General features: G+C 42.5%; 1 protein-coding gene across 3 annotated transcripts in view; it reads right to left on the bottom strand.

Moving 5' to 3' along the window:
* SULF2 (sulfatase 2) overlaps positions 1 to 24658 on the bottom strand; it is a 448960-nt gene that overhangs the window by 103162 nt on the left and 321140 nt on the right. For all 3 annotated transcript variants that reach the window (XM_060230836.1, XM_060230837.1, XM_060230835.1), the window contains one exon: positions 12688 to 12927. In XM_060230836.1, coding sequence (XP_060086819.1) covers positions 12688 to 12927 — 240 coding nt within the window. The remainder of the gene's footprint in view (positions 1 to 12687; positions 12928 to 24658) is intronic.

Below are 24658 nucleotides of genomic sequence, written 5' to 3'. Positions count from 1 at the left end.
TTTAAAGAGTAAAAGACTTTGCAGGAAGATTTCATGAATATTTCAAGTACTTAGCAAGGTAGCGCCATGAGTAGATGTATTCATCCATGTATGCACACTGCTGGCTAATTTCATCTACTTCAATGACAGTCCAAGAATTCAAGAACAGTCACATGAGGTCAGTGAAGGGAGGGAACTGGGAATTTAACTCTTTGCAAATTGTAACCAGATTGTTTCAAAGGGTAGCTGTATTGGTCTGCAGCAGAACAGAAATAGCACCCTAAAGACCAACAAGATCTGGCAAAGGGAGCTTTGAGTCTCAAAAACTTATAACCCCAAAATCTTGTTGGTTTCTAAGGTACTACTGGACTCACACCAATTTGTAACCAGCATCGATACACTGTCCTAGCCCTTGAAAGGAAAAGGTGGGGACCCATTTTTTTTCCTCCTCGAAGGTGTAGTAACAACATGGGAGATGCTTCCCGTTAGCCATGGTTACTGATCTTTTAATCTTTTATCTTTTCAGATCAAAATTGTTGATCTTTTCAAATCATATCTCAGAATAACAGATTTTGGGCTTTCTTTTTGACATGTGTTTGCCATTGTCCCCTCTCCTCAATATATATTTTATAATACTATTTTTGCAATTTTTAAGATATGTAAAAAAAATAAATAAATTCCCAGGGTACAAGCAGAGTATGCATGATGCAGCAATCCTGCTGAAGCTAAGCAGATTTTAGCCGGGACCTGGATAGAAAATCTCCTGGGACTCCTGTGTAAATTGTCCTGATTTCCATAGTAAAAGCATAAATAGCTGCCCTGAGCAGGTCTCTGGAGAGGACAAATACATATTTTCTAAATAAATGTAATAAACAAAATTTAAAAAACCCAAAGATAGATCATAGAATCATAGAGTTGGAAGGTACTTCCAGGATCATCTCGTCCAACCCTTTGCACAATGCAGGAACTTCACAAATACCCTCTCCCCCTGCACATACATCCTCAGTGATCCCTGCTCCATGCCCAGAAGATAGCAAAAAACTTCAGGATCCCTTGCCTATTTGGCCTGGAGAAAAATTGCTGATTGACCCCAAAGTGTCGATCAGCATTTCTCTGGGTGTGCAAGAACTAAGCACTGATGCAAGCCTTCCTGTCCTCCTTCTCATAATCTGCCTAATTCATAGAATCAGCATTGCTGTTAAGTGGCCATCTAGCCTCTGCTTAAAACTTCCAAGGAAGGAGGTTCTGAGGAAGTCTCTTCCACTGAGGAACCACTCTAGTTGTCAGGAAGTTCTTCCTAATATTTAGTCAGAAACTCTTTTGATTTAATTTCAACCCACTGGTTCTTGTCCAACCTTCTGCGGCCACAGAAAACAATTCTGTACCCTATATGACAACCCTTCAAGTACCTGAAGATGGTGATCATATCACCTCTCAGCCACCTCCTTTCCAGGCTAAACATACCCAGCTCCTTCAACCTTTCCTCACAGGACTTGGTCTCCAAGCCTCTCACCATCTTTGTTGCCCTCCTCTGGACACGTTCCAGTTTGTCTATAGCCTTCTTAAACTGTGATGCCCAAAACTGAACACAATACTCCAGGTGAGGCCAAACCAGAGCTGAATAAAGTGGTACCGTCACATGATTTGGGCACTATACTTCTGTTGGCGCAGCCCAAAATCGCATTTGCGTTTTTAGCAACCGCATCACACTGCTGACATATGTTCACAGTCCACTAAGACCCCTAGATCCTTTCCACACATACTACTGCCAAGACAAATCTCCCCCATGCTATAATGACACATTGGATTTTTCCTACCTAAATGAAGAACTTTACATTTATCCCTGTTAAAATTCATTTTATTGGTTTTAGCCCAGTTTTCCAGCCTGTCAAGATCATCCTGCATCCTGTCTCTGTCTTCTACTGTATTTGCAAAATTGCAACCCCTCCCAATTTAGCTGTATCTCATCTAAGTCCTCTGCCTGGCTTGGTGGTCTATAGCAGACCCCCACCATAACATTACTGTTATTTCTTACTCCTTTTATTTTTACTCAGAGACTCTCAAGTGAACTGCCACACTCAGATTCAGGTATTTCCTCACAAGTATATATTTCCTTCACATATAATGCTATGCCTCCACCCTTCCTTATTTGTCTGTCTCTCCCTTTTAAATAAATTGTACTGCTGAATCCTAATATTCCAACTCAGAACATCTCCTGTGAGTTACATTTTTTCCACACACCCTCCTCCCGTGTTGGGTTCTCCTCTATTTACTGAGATATCTTTTCTTGTTGTCCTTTCAAGAGCACTTCATGCATTCTATCATTGAAATCCCCACCTTTCCTTATACACTCTAGTGTGGACAAGAGTGCCTTAAGTCCTGTATCATCTCCTACAGTAGGACTACCAGCTTACACTTACTGCAAGTATAATCGCTGCTACCCTCAGGTAAGAATACAAGCACCCCATAGACTTTACACGTCACTGCCACAGCTCCTTCACAAGCCATGCTGCTACAATTCATTTCAAAATTAGTTGTTTATCTTGACTTCCCTGAAAACTCTGCTGCCAAACTGCCTCTTGAGACTACTTGTGAGTAGCTGCCCACTTTCCTATGGGGGCCCCTGGCCAGACCCAAGCTAAGAGCCACAGGGCAAGAGCCTCTGGTGAGGAGGAGCCTTGCAATTTAAAGGCTAAGAGATCTCAGGCTTGAGAAAATACATAGGGGAAATATGTCAAAATAGGTTATGAATAGTCAAGAATATGGTATAGTGGTCCAGGCTAACCTGATCTCATCATATCTCAGAAGCTAAGCAGGGTCAGCCCTGGTTATTACTTGGATGGGAGACCACCAAGAAATACCAGGGGTGGTACTCAGAATCAGGTAATAGCAAGCCACCTCTTTTCTTCTCTCGCCTTGAAAAATCTGTCACACACACAAAACTGTGACAAGAGTGCTGATCAGGATGCACCCTATCCAGGGCTGCCAGGAACCCCAGATGCTTCCCATTTTAGCCAGCCCTTCTCAGGCTGGGAAGAAGCCACAGAGGACATCCAGGTGAACAGGGAGGGAACAGGTGTGTGCACTCACCCCAGTGCTGCAGCAGGAACACTGCTAATTAGCTGGGCTCACCAGGGCAAAACGCCACTGCTAGAATCCTGGAGCAAAGTCTCTCCACAGCTCAGAGACCTTGAGAGAGGCTCAGCATGTCAGGGGAGGGAGCCCTCAGAGAAGAAAGAGGCAGCATCAAGGGGAACCACACAGCCAAGGAGGAACCTACCGATGTTTCCACCTACTGGGAACTCAAGAACACTGCATAGGATAGCTGGATGGGCCTAGTCAAGGGGGAGGGAACCTTAGGAGAAACCTCACCAGTCTCCAAGCTGCCGGTTTGATTGGCAGATAGGGGAGAAAGGAGGGAAGGACACAGAAGGGGGATGTGGGGCAACCTCCCCTATGCAAGGAAAGCTCTTGAAGGGCCAAGGAAGATATAGGTTGGAGGGCTGTAATCTGGTGGAGCTGTCCAGCCAGGGCAAGGGAAGATCTGGTCCCATTTAACCCCTCCTCAACACATTCTGAGGCCAAAGGAGGCCTTGAAGATATATGGCACCATGACAGAGAAGTTGCAAGGGGAGCAGGTCATGCCAAGACACCATCTCCCACCTCCTTTGTATGACACAACACATATACCATTTTAATAAACACTCATTTGCCTAAAAAGCAAGCGGATAGTTCAAATTGTACACTTTTTAGCAAAGTTGTAATGTTGCATTCAACATAACATCTTGATATACAGTGCAATCCTAAAGAGAGTTACACCTTTCTAAGCCCAATTAACCGTATTGTATCGTCTACTGGATGTCCAATTCTTGTTGATTCAAACTGTCTTGTGCTGTGTGACACTTGTCTTTCATCTCACAGAAAGGTAAACTATAAATGATGTAAATAAATAAACAGAAGTAAGTGGGTTTAGAAAGGTGTAATTTTCTTTGGACTGTACTGATAAGCACCAGGGAGTCATTCACTGAAATACTAGCTAGGCCACCTTTGCACAGAATAAAACATCCCATTTTTAATTCAGCATGGGATTCAGTCTTTCTTTTTATGGTATATGCATTACAGCAGAGTTAAGCTGAGAAGTCCCAGTGGGAAGTGATCTGGTTTTGGTGGTTAAGAGTCAGCACACAGAACTGTGACTCAGAGACCAGAGTCCCTATTCCTGGCTCTGACATTTTACAGCTTTGGGTAACACACTTCCGTCATCTGACCTTCGTCTGTTTGACTGTGAGGGGTTTTCTTCTTCTGTACAATAAACCACTCATTGGCAGAAGTTCTTATTCTAATAGTATCATCAACTCCTGTTAGGCACTGAAGCAATGACTGGTCAACTTGATTGCTGTGGTTGTCTGGAGGTTCACCAGGAAGAATTCGTATGGTGTTTCTAATCAATATTTAACTGTAACATCCCTAGTTATACTTCCATGTTTCTGACCTATAAATTGTTAAAATATAATACAGTAGCTAGGTTCAGACATAAGGGCAAAACCATGGTTTATTTTTAACTGTGATTAGCTTTTGAAACCAGGTTTGGCTCACAGACAATAATTCAGATCCTAGTTCGTTTTGATAAATTGTGGATTCATAGCTTTCGATTCCATCCCCTAAAGACAGCTAGCTGTTTATCCCAGCTTGCATTGTTTGGAAGTGAACAAGCCAAGTTTAAACCCAAACATCCATGTTCACGTATCATTCGAAACCATTATTAAACCTGGTAGTAAAACAGCTCAAACCACAATTTCAGATAGTGGTCTTATGTACCACAGTTAGTGGTGGCTCACATTCAGATGATCACTCTGATCACACAAGTATAATTAAACAATGGTGAACAAATAATATAACCATGAGAACACATTCTTGGGAGTAAACACCATAGACTTCAGTGGGGGTCTAAGTATACCTTCTTTGGATTGCACTATAAGTCACCAGTGAACATACCTGAAGCTTCCTTATACTGAATCAGAACATTGCTCCATCAAAGTCAGTGCAGTCTATTTAGACTGGCAACAGGTATCCAGGGTCTCAGGGAGAGGTCTTTCACATCACCTGTTTTCAGATTATTTAACTGGAGATACCATGGATTAAACCTGGGACCTTCTACTTGCCAAGCAAATGCTCTGCTACTAAGTCACAAGTCACTGCCCTTACAAGCAGCAAGAAGGACACTAGTCTTACCGGTTGACCTGTCCAAGTTTGTTAAGAGCTTTTGTACTGGGCAAATTAAGTGTCCACTCTTCAGTAGTCAGGAAGGGTAGGGTTTTCACTTGCCTTATTCAGAGCAAATTTGCTATTGTTCTGATTTATATTCATGTGAAAGTTACATCTTTACTTGTCAATAAAGAAACCCTTCAATCCTCCCCCTCAAACCCTAGCAGTTACCATTTTTAAAAACTCCTTATGTCTACTGGTTAGCAAATTATATTCACCGCTCAAATTTTATGTATCATAGAGCTCTTATTGGAGGAAAGGATACTAGTGTATTCCTGCTGCAGTTGTTCATCTGTGAATGATCTACCCCAGGGGTGGCCAACGGTAGATCTCCAAATGTTTTTTGCCTACAACTCCCATCAGCCCCAGCCATTGGCCATGCTGGCTGGGGCTGATGGGAGTTGTAGGTAAAAACATCTGGAGAACTACCGTTGGCCACCCCTGATCTACCCCATCTTCAGTGCAAGATGGCCATGGAAAAAATATTGGCTCTCTGTCCATTCAACTAATGACAAGGCAGTCAACTACATTCACTACCATAAGCTCAACTTCACTTTGGATGCAATACTGAAAAAATAGTTGTTTTGTTGTCATAATTTGTTCTATCTGCTACTGCTTTTGCACCATTTCCCCCGCTGCTAGGGCATCTTGTTTCTGGCCTCACATGTATAATCCTAGCTACTCAGAAACCGCATAGAAAATGATACAGAGTTGGATCTACCATGACTGTACAGGGACCACAGTTCTTCTCCACTTTTTCCTTCCCCCACCAGCCATTTCCAACCTTAGGAAAGTTTATACTCAGAGTTATAGTAACTGCGTGAAGTAAGTGCCAAACAGGTTGCATGGGAAAGGGGTGAAATCACTCCCACTCACATCTGCAGAGCACCACTAATGAACAGACAGAAAAGATCATTTTGGCTGCGGTCACACTCACCATTAAATCCATCCCTAACCCGTCGCTGTTATACCCCGCAGCTTTTTTACAATGAATTTCCTGATCAGACATTCCTACATCCTTCAGTTCTAATCAGCGTTGGTCCCGTTGTTGGTTGATCAGAGGTCTCAACCAGACCTCACTTTTTGAGATGGCATTCCGCACTCGCGCAAGCAGTACCGTGGGATATCGTGCATGGCTTTTGTTTTTTAAAGGTGCCAGCAAAAGTGGGCCATCTGCCCTCCCCCCCCAATTTAAACACCCGGCCAGGGAGGGGAAGCCCGAGAATTCTCTTTGCTGTCTCTCCGCATGGCGGGGAGACAGCAAAGGTGGGTGATCTTCCTCCCCCCATTTAAACACCCCGCCATGGTGTTTAAATGGGGGGGGGGGAGCATGGCAACTCTCTTTGCTGTCTCTCCGCCTGGCGGGGAGACGGCAAAGGTGGGTCATCTTCCCCCCCCCATTTAAACGGGACAGGGTAAAAGCCGGAATGGGTCGGAACAGGCTGGAATGGGCATCAAACAACGTAGACTGTCACAAAAAATGAACACCCTGCTAGGGTGTTTAGATTGGGGGGGGGAGCACAGGAACTCTCTTTGCCGTCTCTCCATCTGGTGGGGAGACCACAAAGATGGGTCATCTTCCTCCCCCTCCATTTAAACACCCCACTGGGGTGTTTAAATGGGGAGGGGGAGCACGGGAGCTCTCTTTGCCGTCTCTCTGCCTGGCGGGGAGAAGGCAAAGGTGGGTGATCTGCCTTTTCCTCACATTTAAACACCCCACCTGGGTGTTTAAAGGGGGGGTGGGAAGCCCAGGAACTGCCTTTGCCATCTCCCTGCCTGGCAGAGAGACGGCAAAGAGAGCTCCCGTGCTCCCCCTCCCCATTTAAACACCCAGGAAAGGTCCCCTGTGCAAGCACCAGTCATTTTTGACTCTGGGGTGATGCTGCTTTCACAAAGTTTTCATGACAGACATTTTACTGGGTGGTTTGCCATTGCCTTCCCCGGTCATTACACTTTTTCCCCAGCAAGCTAGGTACTTATTTTACTGACCATGGAAGGTTGGAAGGCTGAGTCAACAATTGCTGGTGCAATGATACATTTGGAGTGGGCTCTCGCAGGGCGTTTGCGACAAGTTGGCTACAATGGAGCGTTCAAACATAAAAAGTACTCACGGGAGTTGTTGGAAGCATTCTTGGTCCAGATTTAATGTACTATCAAAAAAGTCCGCATCCCAGTCGTGGCAGTGTGGGACACGAACGAGCCAATGACCATTGCCAGATGCTGATGTTTGGACAACAGCATAAAATCCGACATGCAACGCTTTCATCCATGCCCATCTCGTCAGTTTATGTGCATCTGACCTCGGCCTTTGTCACCTTTCCCCCTCTCCACTGCAACCTCCCAATCTGGTTGGCTAGTATTCTCATGACCCTGGGAAATCAAATTCCCCAGGGCTGGAATTGGCTGCTGGTGAAGCAGTAGCCAGCCACTTATTTTGTCCTATTAGGACCCATTACAAGTGCAACAGTCATGTCAAATCAGTTCAGATACAGTAAAGGAAAATAGTATGGAGGTGAAAAGGGGGATCTGGCAGAGTAGGAGGGAAAATTATCCTCTTCCTCCACCAATGGAAGTGATGCTCTGCCAGCCTAAATGCCATTTTACTAGTTGAAAGAGGGCCTTTGGATTTAACCCCATGTGCATAGCTGGTGGGGGGGAGAGGGGAAACTACTGAAAAAATATTCACATTAGCACATCAGCCCAAAGGAATACAGAGAACAGCTTTTACTAAAAGGTTAACACTTCAAACTTTTGTACTTAAGTCATAAAAGGAAATCAGTCACCACACCCTGACATCTATCTTTCCTAATCACATTCTTCAGTTTAAATGCTCTCTACTGGAAAGAGATGCACGAAACCAGAAAAACAGAACATTCATCTGGTAAAATGTTTATACAAGGAATCTTTTGCAGAGTCAGTTTCCGACACTGAGAAATCCCCCGTGCAAGAGGTCTTTGTTTTCGCCTCCATTCTTTTTGCCACATCCTCTTAATCCAAGAGCATCATTGGCCTCTTTCTTTACGTACTGATGATTCAGCAGGCAAGTGGCGTGTCTTCCACAGACTAATCCTTCAACTAACTTGACATGTTTACATAAATTTCCTTCCTGCCCAACTTCTCACAGAATGAAATAAAAGCAAAGACACGAAACACTCTTTTAGGGGTAGGATTGCTTGTAATGCAAGAACTTGCTATCAGTATGGAGTGAATAAGTAGATACAACATCATAGCCTTAATATTTGGTTACAATGGTGACATTTTTCAGATAGCAGCTGAATTCATGAAAAAAGAGCTCCCAGGGAAGCATTCCATGGTCTCCAAAGACTCAACAGTAAAGGGAAAAAGTTAAGGCTCACTTTTATTGAGTTTGCTGTATTGTCTTCTGTGGTGTGCCCTTGAAGAACAGGAACTAACAAATCCAAATGATAGCTACAAGGGCTCTAAGAAGTACCCACTACAATACTCATTACACACTAGTCTCAGTAATAAATATCTGCCCTGTTCTACAGGTATGCAAAAAGGGCATTCAAGGAGCACTTTTCTGTACCATGGCTAATCACTACACAGTAATATCATCCACTGATTTTCGGTGGCTGCATGTGTTATCTCAGCTAGCCATGATAGAATGCTTCCTAACTGCTAAAAATGCTTTGGTCTGCACGCAAATTCCCAAAAGGTATCCTAAATGCACTCAATGTTCTACTGGGAGCATGAACAAGCCACCCAGCAGGGTTATTGTATTTATTTCATTATGATCAAGGGAGAAAGTGGAAATGACATGTGTAGTAAAAAGTAACACAGATTGCAGATAGAGGTTTTGTATATTATCAGGTCCTAATCTATTGTGAGTCTTTACTTATAAAGCAGAAACGGATTTAGTATTTTAGTTCATCTAGTAATACTGGAGGTTCTCTGGGGGCCTTATAGACTGGGCAAGTCTGCACTTTCCCCAATGCTATAATATCCTTTTTGAGGTGCGGTGACCAGAATTGCACACAGTATTCCAAATGAGACCACACCATCGATTTATACAGGGGCATTATGATACTGGCTGATTTGTTTTCAATTCCCTTCCTAATAATTCCCAGCATGGCATAGGCCTTTTTTATTGCAATCGCACACTGTCTTGACATTTTCAGTGAGTTATCTACCATGACCCCAAGATCTCTCTCTTGGTCAGTCTGCCAGTTCACAACCCATCAACTTGTATTTGTAGCTGGGATTCTTAGCCCCGATGTGCATTACTTTGCACTTGGCCACATTGAACCTCATCTGCCACATTGACGCCCACTCACCCAGCCTCAACAGATCCCTTTGGAGTGCCTCACAATCCTCTCTGGTTCTCACCACCCTGAACAATTTAGTGTCATCTGCAAACTTGGCCACTTCACTGCTTACTCTCAACTCCAAATCATTTATGAACAAGTTAAAGAGCATGGGACCCAGTACTGAGCCCTGTGGCACTCCACTGCTTATCGTCCTCCACTGCGAAGACTGCCCATTTATACTCATTCTCTGCTTTCTATTAATTAGCCAGTTTTTGATCCACAAGAGACAAACATTCACAGCAACAATCAAAATACAAACTGATAGCCAATGAACATAAGTATAAGGAATTCTCATACCTAGAATATCACAGATGTAGATTTATAACAAAATCTGGAGTCCTTCAGGCCCCCCAATAACTCTGGGGAGATTGTGCTGTTTCTTCCTTATATGGAATACCCCTGCTCTTTAGCTCCCCTTGTGAACTCAGGATTACATTTGCATGAAGAAACAGCACCTCACACACTGTCTTTTCTGTTTTCTTTTCTCTGTCACTTCTCACTTCCCTCTGTGGCCCCCTAGTCTCGTGCCATGGCCCCCCATTTATGCAATTTTTACTGGTGGCCTCCTTGGAATATCCTGGGGGGCCATATGACCCCAGGTTGAGAACCACTGATCTAAGTGATATATTTGAGCCAGTTTGGTGTAGTGATTAAGTGTGCGGACTCTTATCTGGGAGAACTAGGTTTGATTCCTCGCTCCTCCACTTGCACCTGCTGGAATGGCCTTAGGTCAGCCATAGCTTTCATAGGAGTTGTCCTTGAAAGGGCAGCTGCTATAAGAGCTCTCTCAGCCCCACCTACCTCACAGGGTGTCTGTTGCATGTGTGTATGTGTGGGGGGAAGGTAAAGGAGGAAGGTGTATGTGTGGGGGGAAGGTAAACTGTGACCGCTCTGAGACTCTTGAGATTCAGAGTATAGGGCAGGATATAAATCCAATATCATCATTAAATCCAATATCATTTTCTGGAATTCTGTAAGTAACTTCTCCTCCCACAGTAAGGAGAAAAGAAGGATATCAATGCCTAATAAACAAAACATACTAATACAGTTCAATGCATCTAATTCAGAGCTGTGTTTCAAACAGTAGAGGATACAGTTTTTCACAACTTGGTCTTAGAATGTTCCGGAAACCACAAGTGGCAACAGCAGCAATGTGCAAAGTCCGTTATGTAGAGAGGTGTTAACTTTAAAAAAATCTTGTGGTCTATGGTCTATTTCATAGGCTCAAAGGCATTAATTCTCCTTTGCAGTAAAACAAAAGGAAATAGTAACAAAGCAATTGGGTGACCGTTTCCTTCAATTGATTTGTCTCCAGACTAATTCAGGTCCTTATCAGAATGGAACAAAAAAAGGGAAATCGCTTAATTTGTTTGTTGGCAGGTTCCTACAGTCTGGGAACCATGTACAAAAACCACGAGAAGGTAGAAAACACAGCTGTTGCGTTCACATTTAAATTGCAGGAACACCTTGAGGCTCCAGTCTAGTCAGACAATGTCATGAAATAAATCATTGCCAGCCACCCAAACAAATAGTAGTCAACAATAAGCACCAATATAAAAACACACCTGCTCAACTTGTCATTATTAACTGGGGTCTGCTGTATCTAAATATCTAGTAAGAAGACTTAATTACAATGCACTATATCTCAGAGACTGATATGTGAATCTACGTGCAGATATTAACTACAGCTGAAATCCACTGATTAATGCATTCGCTTTCTGTATATAAAAAGTGCGATATTGGATAATGAAAGGCATTTTTACAAGCCTCTTCCATATCAAAATGGATTATAGGGAATTAACAATGAGTCTGGTTCCTTCTGGGCATCTAGGTAGTGGAAGAAGAAGAGTTGGATTTATACCCCACCCTTCACTGGAAGTCTCAGAGCAACTCACAATCTCCTTTCATTCCTCTCCCCCAACAGACACCATGTGAGATACATGGGGTTAAGAGAGCTCTGAGAGAACTGCTCTTGAGAGAACAGCTCTAAGGGAAATATGACTGACTCAAGGTCACCCAGCTGGCTGCATGTGGAAGAGTGCGGTCTCAAACTCAGTTCTCCAGATTAGAGTCTGCCACTCTTAACCACTACACCAAACTGGGGAATTTGGTCCTTCAATCTAACAGAGGTTCTGTTCTAAACCATCTGTGTATCTAGCAAACTTCTACTGTCCCCTTCTTCCAACAAGTTCAGGGCAGCATACATAGTCCTCCTTCTTCAAGTTATCATCACAATACCCTTGTAAAATAGGTTAGTTTAAGTGAAAGTGTGACTTGCTCAAGACTACCCAGAAACTGGCAGAGTGAGGATATGAACCCAGGTCTCCCAGATTGTAGCCCAAGCCCAGTACTACTGAAACAGCTACACCACCAGCAATACATGTAAAAATAGCAAGCAAATCCCTAGTAAATATGCTTAGGATCGCAGCCTAAACATTCAAAGCTGGTCCAAAGCATCTGCATTCCTGAGATGGAACATCCAAATGACGCAGCCAGGAACTCACACACAAATTTGCAGCACAATCCATCAGGATCTGGAGATATATAAGGTATGTTGAAATGATGAACAGGTGTTGCATAACAGCATTGCAAAGCAACTTGTCATTGCAAAGCAACTTATGCAACTTATGGTGGATTTGTGGTCCATGTTACAAATTCCTCTTCCATTTGGAACCCTTAATGACATTCAGCATCCAACTCACCATGCTTTATTGTAAGAGAATTATCTTCTGCTCTCCATTCCTGTTCCATCAACTGACATGGTGTCTATAGAATTAAATGGAGCTAAGCCCGTTTGTGGGACAGAAGATGGAATGGCATATCTTGATCTTGGAAGCTAAGCAGGGTCAGTACATGGAAAGGAGTCTGCCAAGGAAGACTCTGCAAAAGAAGGCAATGACAAACCACCTCTGCTTCTCACTTGCCTTGAAAGCCCCTTGCTGGAGTTGCCATGAGTCAGACAAGTTGACGGCACTTTACACACATGCACACTCAAGCACATTTGCGTGAAAGAAATTCAGGTCCATTTGCCAGGCATGAACTAGTAAGGAGGAATTGTGCACGACATTCCACAGTATTTCAAGGCCAGAGACAAGTCAAAGGAAATGCTGCTTACCGGTCCTATAACCTGTGTTATTGAGGTACACTGCAAAAGTGCGGATTTCATGCTGGGCCTGCCAGGATGGAGAGGAGCAGTTTTCATTGTTGGTGTAGGTGTTGTGGTTGTGGACATATTTCCCTGTGAGAATAGAGGAGCGGGATGGGCAGCACATTGGTGTTGTCACGAAGGCATTGATGAAGTGAGCCCCTCCCTGTTCCATGATCCGCCTTGTCTTATTCATCACTTGCATTGAACCTAAGGAAAGGGGGAGGGGGGGAAAAAGAATATTGCATAAAAAAAGAGAAAGACGCTACTTTTGTTATTTTTCAGTAGAGAGAATCATCTGTAATGTCGTAAATTTAGTAAACACTAAGCAAAAGAAAACATATAATGCAACAATGAGCATAGGGAAAAATGTCATTTGGTAGTGATACCAGGTTGGATCCTGCCTAAAATTCTTGCCTGTCCAAGGGGGAGGGGGGGTCACAGTTTTGTGAATAGAAATCCTTCCATCCATGGAAATTTAAGTTGGGATTCAAGCCATTATATCTTCTACTGCTTCTATAATGTGCCAGCTGTTTGCACATAGATTGGGTGAGGGGAGTCATCTAAAGACTTTTACTTAGAGAAGGTTTTTAAAAGCTCTGCCTTATAAATTTAGGGTTTCGTATTCTCACCTCAATAATCAATGTTTTTTCCTGACCTCATTACCTCTCATTTAGAACCCAAAATGGCTCTCATCATGCCATAAACTACAGAACTGAGATTAACTCCGAGATCAGGTTCTGTAGATCTGCAGTACAACCCTAAACAGACTTACATTCTTCTAAGTCTACTGAAGATAATGGGACTTGGAAAGGTGTTGTGGCTGCTAAGGGGTGAGGAAGGGTATGAATGGGAGACTGGATTTATACTCTACCCTTCACTCAGAGTGATTTACAATTTCCTTTCCCTTCTCCTCCCCACAACAGACACCCTGTGAGGTAGGTGGGGCTGAGAGAGTTCTGACGGAGTTATGACTGACCCAAAGTCAGTTGCATGTGGAGGAGTGGCGAATCAAACCCAGTTCTCCAGATTAGAGTCCACTGCTCTTAACCACTACACCAAACTGGAGAATTTGGTCCTCCAATCTAATAGAGTTTCTGTTCTAAGGCATCTGTGTATCTATAGCACACTTCTATTGTTCCCTTCTTTTATATTGCTCTATGTAGAGAACTGAAGGGCATTGCTGGCATTTAATGGCATATATAACGTTGGAAGATGAACAAGTGAATGAGCCTGAGATCTACAACAAACCTTTTTGGAACTAAAGTACCCACCTGAAAAGGCCAGGAAACATTAACAAAGCCAGAATGATATCCAGGGAAAACCTGGTACAAGACAGATGCAAAAAAGACAATAACAGAACACCAGAACATCACACACAACTCTCAATTCAAAACAGTTCAACACATTATCAACAACTTACAATCTCCATTGGACAGTGACAGATCTCTTTTGGAAGTACTTGTGGGCAAACCTTTTCTTGCACACAGACAGCCTCCCAATCTCAAACAACTCCTCACCCACAACAATACAACATCTCATCTGAGCATGGACACTGGTACCAGAGCTTGAAATAAATCCAAATGCCAACTTTGCTGCCACATACACCCGGACGACACAATCACTGGACCTAACAGCATTAACTACACCATCTCAGGCTCATTCACTTGTTCATCTTCCAACATTATATATGCCATTAAATGCCAACAATGCCATTAAATGCCAACAATGCCCCTATACCAAAGGATAAATGGACACAAAGCTGACATCAGGAATTACAAAATTGAGAAACCTGTAGGAGAACACTTCAACCTGTAGGAGAACATTCCATGGGTGACCTGTAGGAGAACATTCCTACGGGTGACCTCAAAGTAGTTGTTTTACTGCAAAGGAACTTCAAGAATATAATTGAGAGGGAAATTGCTGAAATACAAATTATTATGAAACTTGGAACAAACACCTCCCCCGGACTGAACAGGGATATTGGTTTCTTATCTCATTACATATGCTAGACCCATTTCCACCAAGTAGAACTATACATCCACAGTATTCCAATGTATCTCTCTTTTAGAATAGTGTATCAGAATGTCTTTTTTTTGTATTGACAAACTTAAATAAGGGATATTGGTTGCTTATCTTATTACATATGCTAAACCCATCTTCCACTATATTTTAAGGTATCCTTTTTTGTACTGGCAAACTGGAATAATGTTTATAATGTATGCTGCATGTTAAAAAGTAAATTAGGTGGACAGGAATGCCTCTGAGAAAAACACGTTCTCAGTTTAACTCAGGCTTGAGGAGCAATAGAGCAGTTAACAGACTCTGCATTTATTGCCTTGTGACACTCTCACCATCATTCTCCAATTCTGACCTTTGTTGTTGTCCCATACAATGCTACCCAGATCAAACTGGTGCTCCTTCAATTTGTTAATTTCAATATTTTTCCTATTGGATTCTAACTTTGCAGTACTTTACATGCTTAATCACTGCCCACAAGCTATATGTAGCACTGCTCATTGTACCCCATTTCATCATCTGGTGAAGTGTGCATGCACATGAGAGTTTACATTGTGAATAAAAGTTTGTTGGTATTAAAGGTGCTACTGGACTCCAACTTTGTTCTAGGAAAAAAATGGATAGCAATGCCAGTCAAGAGTGCTGTGAATGACCAAAGGCTTTCTCCTTGCCTGTGTTCCTAGGATGGACCTAATGGCAATAGACTGAATTTTGTAAGATGGCATTGAAGACCAATGGACATCTTCTCACTAGTACAGTGGTTCTCTAACAGTGGCAGGGACAGGATTTCAAACAATACATCTGAATCGCTTTAAAAATGTATTCTCAACACTTAATGCAAAATGCATGCCCTTGTCATTCTTACTTAACATCCCAATCTAAAGAACATATTACAAAAGTGAAAAGGACACACACAGTTTTTCTACAAAAAAAATAATAAGTAGTTGTGGTTCTGTGGCATCATAAAGACAGGCACATTGTTGGTAGCAAGAGATTATAGACTTTTTCAGATATAGTTTTTGCCAAGCTAGGGAGGTTAGCTTAGCTATAGAACATGTTTTATATGTAGAAAAGCCCCCAAATTAAGACACAGGCATCTCCATGTAAATGAAGACCAGCCCTACTATTAAAAGAACAATTGTACTTGAGACCATGAAATCCACCGACATTCGGAATTCACAGTATTGGGCTGGATGGTCTAATGGTCTGGTTCAGTATAAACCCAGTGAGACTTGCTCCAATATAAGATATATATATATATAACAATATAGATAGAACATCACTGAAGGCCCCTGGTCACTGAGCTTGGAAAAACCTTTTAGCAGAAATCAATATAAGTTTTAAAAACAGTGCTTTATTCTCAGCTACTGGATGGCAATCACACACACACAAAAGGAGCAAATGGGATGCTTTTTAAAGTGGCATTATTCTGTGCTCACTGTCTTTCTCTCTAGCTAAGGAGATACCCGGAAAAAAGGGAAGCAGAAAAGACAGCTAAGTGCTACAGTGTTTTGAGAATTTCCCTTTGAAACACAATGAAAGTTTAAAAAGAAGTAGCTTAAAAAGGCTCAGAATTGCAAATTTCTTTGCCTTAAAAGGCAATAAACAGTTAAAAACCAACCTCTCTTTTATTCCATCATACAAAAAACAAGTCAATTAGCAGCCAAGCCAGAAGGGAGACAAACTGGTCAGGGTGGTAGAAAACCAGCCAGTTAGCAACCCTAGCACTACAGCGCCTAGAAACTGATTTGGTATAGTGAATACTGGGGAAAACCAGTAATCCCTCCATCCCATGAGTTTATACAACCCCCCAAACTAACAGTGAATTATGCAGAAGTTCTATGGATGACAAGGAAGGTCCTTTACAATAAACCCTTCTAAAAACACAGTGGTTTCTTTCCACTCCTCTCCTGTTGTGCAGCAGATTCGAGGTATATGGTTTAACTAGAAATTACTTTACCTTGATGAGAACTGACACAACAGGAAACAAGGACACAACTGAAAATGTTGGCCTAATCCCAAATGTCACCATCTCCCTTTATGATTCTCCCAGGAGAAGTTTATCCCATAGCAGCTGCTGCACTTCAAATTTTAATTTGCTTTTCCAAGGATTTTCATAGCTTGATACTCTCTGTTATGGTTTCTATCTTTAGCAGGCAATACACATCAGATGCAACTTAGTAGGAGGTTTTGTTTCCTAATGGACAGGTGAGAAAGCCAGTTCCTCACCTGAATGTTTTCCATCTTTAGGGAAAGAGAATATTAATTGGACATGCACATGTGTGAATTTGATAGCTATTCATTCCCTGTTTATGACTTCCTCACTTGATGCAACATTGCATCGTAATGCATTTTTGGTGGTTATAGGATTGATTGTGCAAAAATTACGCACAGAGCTTCAAGTGTGGTGTGAAAGTTGAGGATGCTACAGTCATGGTGAAGCAAAACAAGTACTGATCTGTTCAGTGCCTGGACTGGACACCTCTTAACCACTGCAATCACTCAGGTATATGCTGAGGGTCCTTCTAAATGCTTACTTTGTTCACAATAAACAAAGAAAAAAACACAAGCCCTACCTGAAACTTTCATAGCAGCCTGCCAAGCCAGTTTATCCTGAGCCATAAGTAAAACCCCATCTGGAACTCCTCCAGATTTGAGTACCCAACTGAAACTATAATAAAACATGACATGGACTTCTGAATATGAGGAGATTGGATTTATACCCCACCCTTCTCAGAGCAGTTTACAATCTCCTTCCCTTCTTCTCTCCACAACAGATACCCCGTGAAGCAGGTGGGGCTGAGAGACCTCTTTCGAGAACTGCTCTCACACCCAGATAGGAATTCTACATAAGGTGTGTTAAAAATTTAACAAACAAGTAGGGGGAAAAAAAATCTCTCTGAAATCTCTACTAGCCAGGAGGTTAAATTGCTTTAAACCATATATTCACAGTCTTTCATGTTTGAGGGGCACCAAGTGACACACCTGTATGCCTGCAAGCCCCCTATACCAAGGGCAGCCTCAGGCTAAAAGACAGTGAAATTTAACATGAGTAAAACTTATAATGACATCTTTTCAAGACAAGAGGTTTGCATTAGAGGAGATTCAGCAGTCTTAAGGCTACGTAACTTTCTTTGATCTCTCCATCAGCAGTTCAAAGTTAGCAAAGGTCAAAGAGAGCTCAGTTACCTGTGTTGCTTTGGGCAACACTCTTGTGATAAAAAGGGCATCTCTGCCTAGTTCCTAAGAGAGATGAGACAGTCTGAAGACATAAGAAGCAGTTATTGTACCTCTCCATAGATAAGTCAAGTAACAATAGGACAAATCAAAGAGTCTAACAGAGCAGGTTGAGAGTACTAGATTTTCCAGCTGTGAAGGAATATCTTGTTATCACTGTGTTCCAGGGATGGCATATAAACACAGTTGCTTAAATGGATCCAGTGTGTGGTGGACTGTGAGCATTATCCTACGGTTTTAAATCATCGTGGAATCTCCCTCAAGCTATTCATGGTGATAATTTTTGTCTACAAAAAAGAGAAACGAGAGGGGAAAACATTTGTAATTTAAATGATTCTGACCATGTTAGGTTTTACCATTGCATGTCAAACTTGATTGATGGAAGAGTTGCTTTTACCCTCATACATGAAAACGCCCTCAGTACCCATCATGTCAATCTGATCTATCTAGTGGAATAATTGCAAAGTCTATTTGTGCACCAGAAACATTCAGAAAACAGTTGCTATGTAGTTACCTAATATCACTTGACTATCTGTATAAGCTTTCAGATGCTACGTCAAATCACATTTTGCTTAAAAATAGCCTGGGTGGTATAGTGATTAGAATGTTGAATTAATACCCCTCAAAAATTAGCAAAAATGTATGCTAATATGTCAAATAAGTGTTGGAAATGTGTGACCCATGTTGGATCTTTTTATCATATGTGGTGGACCTGTAAGATAGCGAAAAGCTATTGGAAGATGGTGCATGAACTATTACAGAACATATTGAAAATACAGATCCAATTTAAACCAGAACTATTTTTATTGAACATATACTCCAATGAATATACAAAAGAGACAAGACATTTAATGACCCATCTTAATACAGCTACCAGAATTCTGTTTGCGCAGAAATGGAAATTACAACAAATGCCTACAAAGCAAGAGCTGATTGGGAAGATATTGGAGACAGCTGAGATGGATTATTTATCTTCATTACTGAGTGGCAAACCTAAAGAAGAAGCAAGAAAAAATTGGGAACCATTATACGTTTGGTTTGACACTCTTAGCTGACTTTCTGACTAAGAGTGACTGATGTGAAATCTAGCTATTTTTTTATACTTATCATTACTATTCATCATTGTATGTATTTTGATACTATGATCCAAATTAGGAAAGTTTAAGTGAGCATCAATGATACCTATATAACAATGAACACTGAGATTTTTAAGTTGAAAATATGAAAATATGTTATGGCCTTTTGTATGATGAATGATACATTGTTGAGCAGAATGGACTACTTTTCTGATTATCTATGTATTGTTGTTTTCTATACCCATCTTTCCCCCTCACCCCTTATTTCTGTTTGTATGAAACTTAAAACTTTAAAATGTTGAATTAATATCTGGAAAACTCAGGTTCAAATCTCCACAGAACCATGAAGGTGGTTGAGTGAGCTTGAGCTAGACACTCTGTCTGTCAGTCTAACCTGCTTTATTGGGTTGTTGTGAGGATAAATTATGCATGTCAATCTGAGTTTCTTGGTGGAAGGCCAGAGTACAGATGCATTAGAAAGACTGATTATAGAACTAGTCTAAATTGGCTACCTCCCCGTTAAATGTAAAACTGTTCTGGAGTGATTTTGTGATGGCTACATACCTAGCACTCATATAACAGTTTAGATTGGTCAAAATATTACAAATGTATCCTTCAGTGCTTCTGTATAGTAGATTAATATTATTCAGATATTGTAAATGTGCTGAGGCTGACAGAAAATGTCCTGCCCAAATCCTCTAGCCTCCTTCTCAGACCCAACTGCTCTCCAACAGTTTTCAACAACATTCTCCTCTTCATTTTAACCCTGCAACAAAACTGTGGGTAAGGTGAGGCTGAGAGAGAGTGACTGGCCCAAAGTCATCCAACAAGCTTCCACAGCAGAGTGGAGAATTCAAATTTGGGTGTCCCAGATCCTACTTAGATTCATGCTCATGTTCTATAGACTCCAAGAATTCCCAGAATCTCCAGAATTTTGTCACCCTGCTCTCTCACTTGCCCTGCTTATTTTGTTTACCCAAGTTTTTATTTACTAGGCTTCAAAAAACAACTAGCTGACCTGTGACATGGCTAGCAGCTATGCTGTTTACATCTTTGAGGAGTGAGAACCATGCACCAGAATGCTTGCAAGATTCACATCAGGACAGTTGTCCTCTTTATTTTTTAAATTTAATTTATATCACACCTTTCTTCTGCAGAACAGGTCACTGTATCACCATTTTGGTGTTTATATCATACTGTTAGTCATCAGCCACATGCTGTTGGGTAGTTTTGCCACCTATGTCTGCAAGATTGTTTATTCTGCTGCTCCTGATTTTGTAATGCTTGTTTTTATGATATTTTAACTCTGTTTGATTTTACTGTTGAAAGCCACTCTGAGCCCACTTGCGAGATAGGGCAGGATATAAATCCAAAATTTAAATTATTGTCCGGGGAAAAGTGAGTGTTCCGGGGAAAGTGACTGAATTCTACCCTATACTCAGTGCTGACATCTGAGACAACTATAGTTCCTTAGGTCAGTGAAACAATGACAGAAGAAGCCCAGATGTCCATTCTTCAGTAATAGCAAATGCTGAAACAGCAACCCTATTCCCAAAAGAATCAGTGTTATCTGTTTGTAACATGTCAATTCCAAGACTGGCATCTAGAAAAGCAACACAAATACAAATCCCTACTTTGCAAGTTCAACAGACAGTATGTTAGTTGGCACTTTCATTTCCTCTAATGCCAACTTTCCTTCTCTTTCAACAATGCGCCAACCATTGGTAGACTTTTTAAAAAAAATCTGCCGACATTTGTGAAATGGTAGATGTTAGTTTCCCCCTCTCGGGCTTAAGAAATGAACCCTTCCTTCCTCCAAAATAACCCAGGTTAAATCAATGTTTTGTCATTCTGCTATTAAAACACAATTTTAATCACCCCTTTAAATGATAGAGGCATCTGTGCTGAAATAACACTACATGTTAAGTCTCCCCATGGGTACACTAACCTCCTTTAATGAAATCACTGTAATGACAAGACCCTATATATCAACAGTCTTTAATACAGAAACATATGATCTAATTTACTTCCACAGTATAACAGCTAACATGGAGTGACAGGTCACTGGAAGGTAAAAAAAATCCAGGATACCCTTTCCGTGCAATCTTAAATAGGCCAGTTTTAAATATTTTAAAGCAATGTCAACTCATCCAACAAAAACTTGTTTCCTTCATGCTGCCTCCCAACACAAACTTGGAAATGCAGAAGAAAAAACAGAAACTGGATTCTTCTCTTTTGTAGAACATCACTTTGTGTTAATCGGTCACTGCAATCTAAGCAAAACATCTATCTCTGGAATGGGAAAAGCCTTCTAGACTGTCATCAGTTATGTTCCAACCTACTGTTCCTTTGAAAAATGACAGCATCTTATTCAGAAGGCAAACTCCAATTATAAATCAGAGCAACAACTAAGGCATTTGTAGACTAGAAGCGTATGGCTTTTACATTAACGCACTGCGGTACTTCACTGTTGTTATGTGTTGGTCTACATGGAGGAGCCCAGTCTTCCATTAGACTGGGAGGAAAAACAAATGTAGGACACCAACACTGCAATCCCAAAAATTCTTTCCTGGGAGTAAACCCCACTGAACAGACCTGAAAAAGATACTGAGTATACCTGCTTTGATGCACTGAGCATTGTAGAACCAGGATGTTTGAATGGTTCACATTGTTGGACTAGGACTTGAGACAACTGGGATCAGGTCCCCACCCAGCCATCAGCATACTGGAAACCCAGGTGCTAGTCATTGCCTCTAAGGCTTATCTGCTTTCTGCCATGAATTAGGAGCTAAAGGCCATGGATTCATTATAACTTCCTGGGCTTCTATGACCTTTCCTTGACAGGGTAACCTACTCAGATAACCACAGCACCAATCTTCTGACATGACAGCCACTATCAAGTAGCCATGATACATTCCAATTCTCAGCAGACCAAGTACATTCCAGTTTTGGGTAGAGGGACCAGGCCTTTGGAAAATCAACAGAACTCTCATTCCAGGAAGTCCAGTGTGCTTCTGCCAATGGGATGCTTGCCTTCATGCAGGAGGTTGGGTAAGCTGTGTGGATTTCCTCACAGGTTTTATCCTTTTTGGCTTTTGTACTCTAAATGCAACATTTTAAGCCTCTGCTCAAAGCTTTCTATGTCTCAGATTCACAAACTATCCAAGTGGTTGATGGTATGAAGGAGAGGCATGTGACCTAGGTCACTCTCAAGTAAAGAGCCAGATAGCGGCAATGCTTTATTTTATTATATTTGTATCCCACCCTCCCCTGACCAACCCCCCTACATGCTTACAGCTTAATTGGGGCAGGTGGAAAGGAGGCATTGGGTTGAGAGGTGGAGAAGGGGGCTCCTTGGTTCATTCTTCCAACTTCAGGTAACTTCCACTTTCTCAACAAAAGATCCAAATGAGATTTTCCACTAATGGAAGGGAAGAAACAATCTCTGATTTCCCCCTTCCTGAAACCCACCTTTTGTAAAGTTCTTCAAGATCACTTATCCCCTGGATCAGCAATCTGAGGCTTGCAGCCTGCAGCGAAGCTGCTAGGTTGCTTTAGCCTGGTTTGCCTCCTAGGAAGAAGAGACTCGGGCTCGCCCCTTTGGGCACGCAATGCAGTGGGCGGGGCCTGGCTGTCTTAACGGCCAGACCTCCGCCCTTCCTGGCAGTCCTGTGGATGATTGGGATCAGAGCAGCTCATTTGTTCTGCGTCAGGGAGGCCTCCGTGGTGGCGTCGGTCTCTGCGAGCATGTTGACGGCGGCGGCATTGTTGGATGGTTCCTGAGGGCTCCAGAGTTGTTCTGCCTGGCTGAGTTTTTCTGGGGCTGGGGTGGTCTGCCGGGGACTCGGGCTGTCAGTTTTTCTTAGGTTATTCTTTGGACCTTGGGGTAGTCTGCCCTCTCCCTTTCTTGGGAGTTTTGGGGTAGGCTTGAGTCCCAAGGGGAGTGTTTATGGTGACGTGGTTGCTGGGGACTGCCTTCTTTGAATAAGGGGGAGGTGGAGGCGGCCATTTTAGGAGGCTTCTGTGGGTGGCCATTTTGTAGGCTCTATTCCGTCTGCGAGAATGTCAGGTGGTAAGGGGTCAGGTAAGTCCAAGGGCAAGAAGCCAGCGTCTAAGGCACCCAAGGCTCCTGCTAAGAGGTCACCACCCCCGTCATCCTCGTCTGATGAGGAAGGCGATGTAGCGGTGGATGCTAATATTATGCATAGGTTGCGGGCTTTGGAGCAGGCGTCAGGCATTCCTTCTCCAGGAGGGGTGGAGGGGAATAGGGCCTCCAAGAGGGGTCTGCAAGCTAATATACTTACCAGGCTGTCTATTCTTGAGGGCAGGTCTGGTGGAGTTGTTCCTGGCAGGGATGTTGGTCCCAGCGGTCCTGTTGTTGTCAGCGGCTGGAGCATCGAGAGTCGGATTGCCATTAGCTCCTGCTGGATTTATAGGTAAGTCTGGGGATAGTTGGCAGGCTGGTGCTGGGCAGGTTTGGCCATGACAACCATGGGGGCCTGCCTTGTTGGCCAGGCAGGGTACTTCTGCTGTGAGTCTGGGGGTGCCTGCTTCCCCTGCGGCGGGGTCATTTTCTAATTGGGTTTGGCCAAGTGGGCAAGGTGGCCCTTGCGGGGCTTACCCAGGTGCAGGGCACCTTGGCATGGCAGGTTCTCTTATGGGCGCACCTTCTCTTTATGGGATTGTTCCTTTTACATCTTTGCCCTTTGGGGATGTTGCCTTGTCGTTAGGGGACCACTTGCTACCAGCAACCAGGGAGAAAATCCTGAAAGGGGAGTATGTAGTCATTTTTTCTCTTCTCTTTCGAGAGTTAGAGAAAAAAAGATAAGGAGGAGTTGGATGAGAAAGAGAAGGAGAAATTAAAGAAGTGTAAGGTGGATCGGACCTGGGCAAATTGGCTTCCGGGGTTTTGTATTTATGCCGGGGTGATTGCCTGGGCGCAGCCTTGGCAGGCAGCTGCCCTTTTCCAATATTTGGATATAATTTATAAGGGCTATATGGCATTTCGCGACCCTTATAAATCATAAATAAAATCCTGCTCCCTATATTTGAGATCTGAATAGGAATCTCCCAATTTCTATGCAGTACTAAAGACAAGAAAGTAGAGTTTTAAAAGACAGCTGATGTTCTTGGGATGGTATATTTTACACCCAATACCAATTTCAGACACTCAGACCAATTTCAGTATGGCTCCTCCACAGAATTATAGTTTCCCACATTATTATTACAGTTAGACCTTTAAGATCAAGGAAGCTTATACCCAGAATTAAATATCTTGGTCTTAAAAGTTGTCGCTGGACTCAAACTTTGTTCAGTAGCACATTGGAAATCAACAAGATTTTCAGAAATATAAGCTTTCGACATCCTGACTTGCATAGCACAGGCTAGCCTGATCTCGTCAGTTCTCATAAGCTAAACAGGATCAGCCCTGGTCAGTATTTGGATGGAAGACCACCACGGAGGTCTAGGGTCTTGATGATGTGGAGGCAGGCAATGGCAAAAAACCTTTGAGCATCTATTGCCTTGAAAACCCTGCAAAATCAGCTGGGACTTGATGGCACTTTCCGTCACCAAACTTGAAAACTTGTACTCTGAAAATCTTGTTGGTC

The sequence above is a fragment of the Heteronotia binoei genome, chromosome 2 (assembly GCF_032191835.1).
Source record: "Heteronotia binoei isolate CCM8104 ecotype False Entrance Well chromosome 2, APGP_CSIRO_Hbin_v1, whole genome shotgun sequence".
NCBI lineage: Eukaryota > Metazoa > Chordata > Lepidosauria > Squamata > Gekkonidae > Heteronotia > Heteronotia binoei.
The sequence above is the reverse complement of the archived record's forward strand: the minus strand, read 5'-3'. Positions and strand labels throughout refer to the sequence as shown.